Below are 11152 nucleotides of genomic sequence, written 5' to 3'. Positions count from 1 at the left end.
TAATTAATTATATTGAATGAATAAATAATTTTAATTTTTAATATGTTAATTACACATAATATGAAAAATAATTCATACCTCGAAGATATCATACTTTTTTTTCCCCTGATTTAGGTGTTTATTTAAATTTTGCTGAAGGCTGATCCCCCAACAGCCGAATCAGGCTGCCAGGGGGCGGCTCCTCTTCGCCTCCGAACCGTCCGATTTCACTTGGCCATACTTTGGATCCAACGGCTCCAGAAGAGCCGCTCGCACGGTAGCTCGCGTCCGAGCATATACACGCAGGAGAAGTCACCCCCTTCGTATGCACGCTGCTAGCAGCAGCGAGATCAAATCGACGGAGAGTGCACGGAAATTCGTGCACCCTCGGCTATAATAATAATTCCCCTTCCTCCCGTCTTTAAAAGAAAAAAAGAAAGAAAAAAGAAAATTCATAAATCCAAAACTTAATCGGCCGGGGTAGCCCTTAGTTGCGATCCCAATTTGATCTTTGGGTCAATCATTTGATTAATGACGGGGTCACATCTCCTATTCTTCAATAATTATCAATGATCATAATTTCGCAAAAAAAATAAATAATAATAAAAGATCTTTTGTCAAGAGTCTTTTAACCCAACAGAAAATGTGATCAGCCCGTTTAATCGCTATTTTCCTAAAAAGCGTTCCCAAGGGCTAAAAAAAAGGATTGGTCCACAAGGGAGAAAATCGCCCGTTCCACCATCTCTCCTTTTGAGCAGAATTGATCATAATTAGCCAAATCCATCAAAATTTTCTTAGATTCCCTTCCTCGAAAGCAGTGAGTGATGCATAAATATCGTGCCAAGTGTTCAGAGAACAAGAAAGAATGCCTTATTTGCAATTATTTTGTTTATTGTGCGTTTTTTTTTTTTTTTTTTTTGTTGCTGAAAAGTTGGTAATGTCATGTACTATAAGTAGAAGTAATCACAATGATAATGGACTTATGAGGCAAAGTATTTTGTCACGATAGATTGTTCTAGGTTGTACTTAATTATGTTTCACTTCTTTTTCTTTTTTGTTTTTTCATGTCTTCAAGTTTGAGCACGCAATTCTGTTGTTAACAATTTCATCGTTAGCCCATTAATTCTAGGACGATTCGGTGCATTGTGTGTATTTTTTATGGTTTTCTTAATCAAAGACTGACTGCCAACAAAAAGTTATTAAATTCGATTGTTCCATTCATTTTGCGATAACACTCGTTTGAGACTCCTCAACAATAGTGGTAACTTTTGAAATAAATGAATTGATTGGGTGGATGAAATAAATCAAAATGAATTCAAACATAACACACTTTAAGATTAAAAAAAAAACAAATATTTTTTCAACATGTTTAGCGGAAATTTTGAGAAAAAAATTGAATGGTTGGATTTTCATAAAATATGAAACAATTGGATGAAAGAAATCGAAATGAATTCGAAAATGACACAAGCTCAAGATAAAATAATAAATCTTTTTCGACATGCCTAGCAAAAATTTCGGGAAAAAAATTGCATGGTTGGGATCTTCATAATAAGCGAAACAATCGGACGAAAGAAATCAAAATGAATTCGAAAACGACAAAAGTTTAAGATTAAATAAGAAATCCTTTCTCGACACGTCTCGCAAAAATTTCGAAAAAAAAATAAAAAATTGCATGGTTGGGATTTTCATACAAGAGCAGCAACAATGATGGACCGACCCCGGATTTATTAAAAAAAAAATGAAAAAACACCGTCCGAACGTCGTAACGGCGTCGGGCGAAGATTCCGTCAAGCTCCGCCAAACGCCGTTACCCGAGTGGCCAGCAAGGGGCCAAAATGAAAATTTACGAAAAGAAGAGAGATAGAGAAAGAGAGGACCCGCGGAAACGGGACTGATCTCGGAAACAGATCTCGGCCGTCCGATGGGGCACCGACGGCCAGGATCCCATCGGCGCGAACGGTTGATGCCGTCGGGGGGGCCTTGCGGGTATAAAAACTCGCGTTTTACAACGGCGCGGCACAAAGCGAGAAAGAGAGAGAAGGAAGGAGAGAGAGAAGGAGAGAGAGAGAGAGTGTATTTTCTCTGCGAATTTTCTCTCGTTTTCTCGCGGTTTCCCGAGAAACTGAGGAGGCGGGGAGGGTGGGTTCGCCGGAGGGAATGTCGAGGATCTGAATCGGGCCGGACGGCGAGTGCGGAGAGAGGTCCGTGGCCGGATTCCGGCGACTGGATGTGTGTGTGTGTGTGGATTTTTCTCTTCTCGCGACTCTCGGCGAGAATGGTTCTGACTCAGTTCGTTTCGCGCTGTTGCAGACATCGTCGTCGTCGTCGTCGTCGTCGGAGGGAGCGTTCCGGGGGAGCGAGTCGGAGACTCAGTCCCGAGACGATTGCGGAGCGGCCCGGCGGCGGTTTTCGCTGGCCGGAGTCAGGTGAGGTTCCTCCGCTTCCGGAGACGGAGGCGATTCGATCTCTCCTCCGAGCGCACTTCTCGCTTTGGTTTCTTTTGCGGCTTTCTTGATTTCGACCGGCTCTGTTCTGATTCTCTCTTCGCGTCGCAGGTGCATTTCCGGAGTCCTCGAGCGGTTTCCCGGAGAGATTCCGGGAGCGAGCTCCTCCCGATCGGCCGACGCGGGAGAGGCTGTTCTTCCCTACGCGCAGATCAGCTGCTTCCGGAATCGGAGAACCGGAAACGTTCATGAGAGTCGGCGATTTCGTCTCTGGAATGTCGTGATTCGGACGAATCCCTGTGGCTAGGCCGCGATTTCCAGTTACGCGGAAGCATGCTTTTTTGGACAATCGGACACGCCTGTAATTCGTGAATCTAACTAATAAACGGTGCGATAACGATAATCAATTGAGGAAATTTGGCTAATCCGGAGCTGAAATCGGGGGGAGGTAGCTGGGGATTTGGTTCTCTCCGGTTTCGCGGCCGGAAAAAGCCCGTTAAGGACTATCGAATCGGAGCAGACGAAGGTGAGTTCTGTGCTCTGTTCTGTTTTCCAGTGGGTTCTTTTCGAGCTTCGATTCTTGAAGAACTCTAATTCGCGTCTCTCTTCGTTGTAATCTGCAGTCCTGTGGCCGAATCGGAGCTACCGGATTCGAATCGGAGGCGGGTCGACGGAGCGAAGGCTAATCAGCTTCGAAGTTGTGGACTTTCCTGGTAATGCGACAGTCTTCATCGGGATTCCTCCATCGTCCGTGTCTTTCCTCCTTTCTCGGTGGCCGTCCAGCAGGGATGTGCATTTGCTCTTGAGAAAGAGCTGATTTTGCACGAAATCTTTTGGCGACGTGCCATTTCAGAGACTGGAATTTTTTGGAATTACTTCGTTGCTTCTGAGAACTTTCTTGTTTTTCGAATCGAGTTTTTCCGGGTCTGTTTCCTCTCTCTCTCTGTCTCTCTCTGTGGTCTTCTGCCTCATCTCTCTTTGATGTTCTGCTGATGGATCTTCAATACGTTGAATTTCACGGACCCTCCTTTGTCCCCTTTGAAAGAGATTCGTCTTCTTCTTCTGATTCCGAGCTCTGAGCAGATAAACATCTCGGCTCAAATGAGCAGTTTTTACCATCGAAGGGTGCTGTTTATTATGTGGATTTCTCTTTGAACAAATGAGCCATCTTGGTCGCTCCTTGGGCTCCTCGTCTTCTTTTCCTGCATTTTTCCTGAATTTAACCAGAGCTGGTCAGAGATTTTCTTTCTCTCTCTCTCCCCTCTTTTTTTTCGCTCCACATACGAAGCCATCTGGTTTTGTTACCATCGTTTGGGCGATTCCAATTGAAGTTCTATTGCTCATCACCATTGCTCGCTCGCTCTTGAATTTCATGGTTTTCTTCTGGATGAGCTCTGGGACTTTTCTTTCTATTCGATTCATGATTGCCCGATCTCTTGTTTCGTCATCTGTTTTGGGCGAGCCAAAGCCTTTCAATCTTTGGAGTCTTTTGAGTGTTTTTCTTTTTGCTTTCCTTTGTCTTGTTTTTCTTGGGTGGGTGAAATCATTCATTTTTCTGGTTCTGGATAAGTTGCAGACGAGAGCTATTTTATCTTTTTGAGCTTTTTTTTTTTTTGGTGGTCACAAGACATTTGAAGGAAGTTGAACCGTAGTTAAGTTAACGAGAATTTCTTCGGTCCCTTTTCGATTTTTTCTTCTTTTGTTTTTGTAAGAATTTTCCGCTGAGACTTTTTCGGGGGGAATGGGCAGGGATAAATACGGAAAGGAAGATGGAAAAGGACGCGCAGAGGGCCAGCAATAATGGCATCTCCACCACTTCCAACGGCAGGGCCGCCGCCGCCGACGGGGGCCTGCAGCAGAGATCTGCCTCTGAGGCCACGAGGCAGACGGCGGCGGCGGCGGCGACGACGTCTGACTTCGTGCTGCAGTGGGGGACCCGGAAGCGGCCTCGGTGCATGAAGGTGCAAGCCAAGGACGACGCGGCGGCGGCGGCCCACAAGGGTCGGGTGGAGCGGCGGGTCGGGAGGGGGCCGATAAGGACTCGGCCAACCCGGCGGCCAGCAATCACGGGAACGGGAATGTGTACTTGAATCTACGTCAACGTCCCTCCTCTCCTCCTTTTCCGCCACCTCAGCGCGTTCTCAGGTACCACCGCCGCCTCTCTCCTTCTCTGTGCTGTGTTTTCTATAATGGATGGACGCCGTGGTGCGCTGGGCTTGGCTCTCTCTTTGTTTTCCTCCCTTTTTTGGGGGGTTGAAATCGAAGTTGGACACGGCGGCACTCATCGGTAGTGGGGGAAGTGGGTACGATCCCGAGGCTTATTAAGAGTTTTTTTAATCTAATCTTTGAGTGGGCGAGGATGAGCCAAGAAGGATCTTTGAGATCTAATTCTATCTTTGGAGTCTCTCTTTTCTTTTGGGTGGTTTAGAGGCGGCATGTTTTCTTGTCCTACTTTTTCGCCCATTTTGTCAAAGAGTTTAAAAAAGAAGAAAAATAATTTTGAGTGCGGGGCGTTGTTTAACATGGGCTTCTACTGTTTACGGACTGACCCAACATGATCCATCATTTCCTACATGGCATACGTCTTTTTGTTGGAGGGAGGGAGGGAGAGAATCTATATAGGCCACCGAGCAAAGAGGGGTGTTGTGGATTCTGGTGATTAGGCCGAATCGGGAGGCGCAAGTAGTGAAATGTGCATATGGGTATGGTGTGGAATGAGTTTTAGTTGTGTTTGGGACCCCGACATGTCTGGTGTTGCGCAGATCTAACGTTTGATCTTTTGATGATTTTGGTTTCTTTTCTTAGCACGGCATCTTTAGGGAATCTCGATTTGTTTAGCGTCTTCCCCTTTCTTTTTTCTCTTTTCATTTTATTTTATGGGGATGCATTTGGGGATAAAAGAGGGAATGGTATAAGGGGTCCTGGATTTCAAGAGATCAAAACTGGGCCTGACCCTTCTTGTGGTGGTGTTATGATGGAGAGGCGTGAGGCTCATACGCAAATGTCGTTTTTTTAGACTTTCCCCTCTTCACAAAAAGCTTTAACGTCTCGTGCACGACATGGGTCTCATCTTCGTGAGGCGTTTTGCGCTGGAAAAAGATGTTTCTTCGTCTTTATGGATCTCTAATTATTTCATGGTGGCGTCGATGATGGTGGCGGTGATGATGATGGGGAGAGGCCAACCTTCATATCGATTTGATCCCCTATTATTTTCGCGTGGGTAGAGTCTCCATTTCATCTTTTCGGCTTTTTCTTTTGACTTTTCTGTAGATGGGCTGCGGGCTCTTTTTAAACCCGGGAGGGTATTAGCGATGCCCGCGCTGGTTCTGGCCGCACTAGATCGGGGGGTTCCAGCTCTCTCCTGGCTACGTGTCAAGCGCCCCACGTTATCATGAGCCCAGCGGAGGTTAGGGATCAGGTCCACTTTATCCCCTTCCCGACCCTTTCACATGCTCCTCCACGTAGCCCTTCCCCAACACCCCCTCGGAAAGAAAGAGAAGTTAAAAAAAAAAAGGGAGAAAAGCGCTTGATATCGAAATATGCCCAAAACCGAGAGAGAGAGAGAGAGAGAGAGAGAAGAAGGGAAGAACAAAGCATTATGTGCGCACGTAGATAGATAGCTACAGAGAATCGCCACAGCTCCAAATATCTTTTCCCCAGGATTCCAGAGAGAAAGGAATTCCGAACGTTTCCCCCAGTTCTTTCCAGAAAAAAGCAAACGAACACACCTCCGAAAAAGTCAAGTCTTCTGCAACTAAAGGCCAAAATCGAGAACCCACACCCCACACCCCACGCCCTCCGCTTGCTCCGATTCTCACGCAAAGCCTCTCGGGAGCCTGTCCCCCTCCACCACCCACCACCACCACCACCACCGATCTAAGATCGGACCCGAGGTCATTTCGGTAATTAGGTAAACTTACCCAGATCGAAAAATGCTTTTTTTTTGGGGGAGGTTTAGATTTTTCTTCCTTTCTTGACTTGGGTCTGGTGGCTTTTTTGGTGCGAGTGTTTTGGGTGTGGTGTCATTGATATGCTTGTGTGTGGCTTTAAGTGGGGTTTTCCGTTTGGTTTTTGCAGGAACTCGGAGAATTCGAGTGCGATGCGAGGGCAGAGCAACGGCGGTCTCAGGGGCTTCTCTTCGCCGGACAGGGGTGCGCACGACAAGAAGGCCACCAACCACCACCACCCCCATCCCCACCACCACAGCACCACCACCACCACCACCACCAACACCAACAATCACCATCACCATCTAAACAGCAACAGCAACAGCAACCACCACCACCACCATCACCACCCCAACCACCACCACCCCCACCACAATAATGAGAGCAACAACAAATCGGCCGCATCGTCCGAGACCGCGCACGACAGCAAGAAGGGCGGGGGCGGGTCGTCGTCCGGGAGCGGGGACGCGGCGCCCCCGGTCTGGCCGCCCAAATTCGTGATCGCCCTGACGAACAAGGAGAAGGAGGAGGACTTCATCATCTTCAAGGGGTCCAAGCTGCCTCAGAGACCCAAGAAGAGGGCCAAGGTGGTGCAGCGGACCGTCAATGTAAGATCCCCTCGCCTCTCCCCGGAGCTTCAATTCCCCACTCCGTTTCTAATCCCCCCTCCCCCCAAAAAAAAAAAAGTCTTTTGTCGATTTCCATCAATCTTTTGATCAATTCCGGTCGAACCCAGTTGAGAATTATTAAGATATCACGACCTGAAATGGCTCGAAAACCGAAAATCAGTAGCGGTAATTTGGTAGTGTAGCTTTAGCCGAAAAGAAATTGAGATATAATGCGGAAATAGGGGGTCGGTAATTTAATATCTCCATTACTATCGGTTTAATTAAAGAAGGTCGGGGGTGGTGCGTGTGGTGGGGCCGGAGATTTTATGCTTTTTTGTGATTTTTAAGGGGGTGTAATGGCGGGGCCCCTCTTGCTTTTGTTTTCTGGCGCCTTCTTTTGGCTAGGGGAAAAGAAAGCATTTTTTGTTGTTGCGGTTGTCGGGGGAGAAAGCGTGCGAGAGGACAAAAGTCGGAGCCGGGGAAGGACGGGACGCACACGTGTCGGTCGATGCGTGGGGCGTGGTGACGAATGCGCGGGGTCGGTCGGGGGCCCCCCCCACGGTGTGTACTTTGTTTCGTCCAATGAGGGGGCGAGGCTTCCGCATTAAGTCACGGATGAGGGATTCCTTTCTGTTTGGGTCTTAGGACTGATTTTAGGGTTTATTATAATGGTGATGCTGATGGTGGTGATGATGGATGAATAGGGGTTGGGTCGAAATTGGAGTGGTTGGTCGTGGACTGGGCTGTCGCGGCGCGGCCCGGCCCGGCCCATCTGATTTTTTGTAGACCGGGAGGGCAGCTACTCGCCGGCCCGAGTTACATGTTCATGTGAATTGATCAATCGTGGTCGAGCTCGAGCTGAAGCTTGGAAAAGAAAAGCAGGGAAATGGAAAGGAAAATGTTTGGACCGCCAGCTCTGCAATTGGGTCTTGTGGATGTTGTTGGGGAAAGACCTCGTGATATGTGTGGGTCGTCGTCCTGTCCTTGTGCACCGGTACCTCGGGTAACTTCGAGGAAGAGGAAGAACGACCGTATGAGTTGTCAAAACCCTCTAACCTTGTTCCTCACGTTCGAGGGGTGTGTCCTTGTGGCAGTGTCGTGGTCCTTTTGTCTGGAGGGCTTCCGTTTTTTGAATTTTGGGTCTGACATATTGAATACGTTTTGATTTGACAAATTGAGGTTTTGTAAATTCTAAACGAGTTGGCGAATGTTTTCCATGTGCAGTTGGTAAGCCCTGGGGCGTGGTTGTGCGACTTGACCCTAGAACGGTATGAGGTCCGGGAGAAGAAGATTTCCAAGAAGGTACTTCATTTGCTTCACTTATTTCTTCTATATACGCGTTCCTAGCGCTATGATTACTGCGTTTGAATTTTTTATACAAGGCAGAAAAAAAAAAAGGGGTACCCTTTACAAGTCACTTGCGCTTTGGCCAAAACTAAATAAAGCACCACATCGCTCTTCAATTTTAGAGGGTCCGAAATGACAAAGGCACTTTCTAAATCTTTGACTTTTTAGGAAATGTGAAGATTCTTTAATTGGTTATTAGGGGCCCCCGTTAACAAAGAGGAACGTTGCTGATTCTCTGTGTGTATGATTGATGATGATGTAGAGACCGAGAGGATTGAAGGCTATGGGCAATATGGACTCGGATTCCGAATGAAGAGTTGGATCTGTAAGCTAAGCTTTCATCGGAGATCGATGAGATTTTGAGAGCTCTTTTGAACTCTTGTCCGAAAACAACAAAGGAAAAGTATGGGGAAAAAAAGATAATTAGACTCTGTAAATCCGTCAGTTTTAACCTTGGGGGAAGAATGAAATGATTCATCCTCTCCATATATGACCTCTCTCTCTCTCTCTCTCTCTCTCTCTCTCTCTCTCTCACGCATCAAATTCCTGCTCTTGTAGTAGCAACATATGTAAATGGCGAGATCGAAACGTTACGATGCTTAGCCAAAGTCGATGTCGATGAGCGAGAGGAGAGGGAGTAAAAATGTTTGGGAGAGCCGCGGACTTGCAGAACCTTTCTTGTCTTCGCATTTTTCCGAAGAGTTGAAGGCGCTTAATTCCAACGCGAAAGGATCCCATAATCCGGTAGGCATCATCCTAAAGGGGATTGGTGGTCTGATGCATTATTCAATTGATAGCTAAATTGTCGAGATGGCGTCATGCGTCGAGCCCCTCATATTAGTTTAGGAACTTCGATTTGTCCCTTCTTTAAGAGGTATCGACACTTCGATGTTGAAAGAAACCAAAAACCCCCCCCTTTATCGCAGAGCGAAAGCCTGAGACCCATCCTCCCTTCCCATATTCAACCACCACCAACACCAACACCGCCGCCGCATCATCGGTGGTTGCGACAGCCCTTGACTAGAGCCGCTACCAATTCCAACGCATCTCTCTCGCTCGCGCCAGCGCCCATGCGCGTATGAGGTTGTACGGTTTATCGAGGAGCCTCGACCACCTCGAATACGAGGTCGTCGACGACCTATTTGGGCTCCACGTGTAGTGGGGACGCAAGCGCCGTGGTCAATTATCTCCTCTCAGAGATGTCTCACCGATCGATCGGCAGAAACGTCTTTTAAGCGTACTTCGATGGGAAAATTCAATATTCAATCGTTATTAGCGAATATCACGAGGAAGTCCAAATGTTAAAAAAAGACTAATTCTCACGAGTTTTGTTATCAAAGCTTCTCTATTGGAAATTTATTCTTATTTTTTCAATGTATTGACTACACACGATAATACGACACGAGTCATGCACAGAAAATGACAGTCTTGTTTTTTTTTTTTTAACTTGCGTGTCTAGTGAGTATCTCGGGAGACGAAGCTCTACGACTTACAAGCAATTTCGAGAGATCGAAATAGAGAGAGATGACGTGAGGATTAAGATGATAAATATACGAGAATTGACGTATCTTGATATTCGGAAGACATCCCCCTTGGTTCTTTCTTTAAATCTTTTCATTCGATGAAGATCTTATACGTCATTCTTTATTTTGTCAAGATAAAAAGCGAAATTGAAAAAAAAACACACACACACACGCATAAAACACGCCATGATGGAAGCAAACCGCACCATATAAAATTCGGATGATTACGTTTCCGAAGTGCACTCATTCGAGGTTTCATCAAAAGTAATGCCTTGAACCGAGATTTCGTCGTCATCCTTAATTGAAGCCGCCCCCTGTTTTGACCCCTTCCAAAATGTCGGACCTAACATCGTTCCTCCGTGCTACGCATCGCCATTTTTGACGTCCCGCGTACACCACGCAAGTGACCGTTTCCGGGAGCTTACCTACCTACCGCCCCCGGGGATCCGGGATCGCGATGATCTACCTGCCTCTCGCCGAGTCATCTGTGGACACTTCACTTCGGGCCCCTCCTTTTCAATCCTTAATCTAAAGAATGATCAAAGTGTTTTAGGTGGCGGGGCAATCTCAAAAGAATTTCGCCTAGCCCGTGACCGGAACGTATCACCTTTCGCTGATCGCGGACAGGTGGCGGCGGCAGCGATGGCTACCGGACCGGTCCTGGGGCCCGCGATCGCAACGGCGGGGCCGAGCAGTCAAGACAAGAATCGATGAACAGAGAGAGAGAGAGGCAGTGGCTTCAGCTGGCCGCGAATCATCCGTCATGGTGAATAGAGAGAGATATAGAGAGAGACAGGGAGAAAGCGAGAAAGCAAAAGAGGGAAACGACGTCGTCGAATATGTGCGCTCCCCGTCGAGATTCGCTTCGCGACTCCCCCCGGGTCAATTTTTCAAAAAGTTAAGAGGACGCGAAGAAGAAAAAGGCGAAGGAAAAGGCAAAGTCAGTTTCCCCGGGTGGAATCGTGACTCCTAATTTACCCTTTTTGCGCTTCTGCGGCACTAATTGGGAATCTCGGGCGGGTGCCACGTTCGACGCAAATCACGGGTCCGTCAATGCTCCGTATCCCATGTCGAAAAAAACACACCATGCCCAAATCAAGGTCCGAACGGCCCCGCGAATCCTATCAATTTAGACGCTCACATGGCAAATCTCGAACCCCATTATTAGATCAAAACATGAACTTTCGACGAAAGAGTCGTAAAAATTCGGTTCAGACGATGAGAGATATTTTCGTGCGGCTCGGTTCGGGCCCATCCGGCCAGGGAGTCGGATGGTGGGTACGATCGGCGCATGTGACGGGCAT

The 11152-nt window shown here is 47.3% G+C and overlaps 1 protein-coding gene across 1 annotated transcript; it reads left to right on the top strand.

Moving 5' to 3' along the window:
• Positions 1-1994: 1994 nt before the first annotated feature.
• Positions 1995-8813, top strand: LOC104437818 (homeobox protein OTX1). Its single transcript, XM_039309802.1, has 9 exons — positions 1995-2180; positions 2290-2405; positions 2535-2949; positions 3047-3136; positions 4173-4512; positions 6184-6333; positions 6501-6978; positions 8203-8280; positions 8588-8813. The coding sequence occupies exons 5-9, from the start codon at positions 4193-4195 to the stop codon at positions 8636-8638; spliced, it is 1077 nt and encodes a 358-aa protein (XP_039165736.1). The 5' UTR covers positions 1995-2180; positions 2290-2405; positions 2535-2949; positions 3047-3136; positions 4173-4192; the 3' UTR covers positions 8639-8813.
• The last annotated feature ends 2339 nt before the right edge of the window (positions 8814-11152 follow it).

Source organism: Eucalyptus grandis, chromosome 3, assembly GCF_016545825.1.
Source record: "Eucalyptus grandis isolate ANBG69807.140 chromosome 3, ASM1654582v1, whole genome shotgun sequence".
NCBI lineage: Eukaryota > Viridiplantae > Streptophyta > Magnoliopsida > Myrtales > Myrtaceae > Eucalyptus > Eucalyptus grandis.
This window is presented reverse-complemented; position numbering and strand designations above follow the sequence as displayed.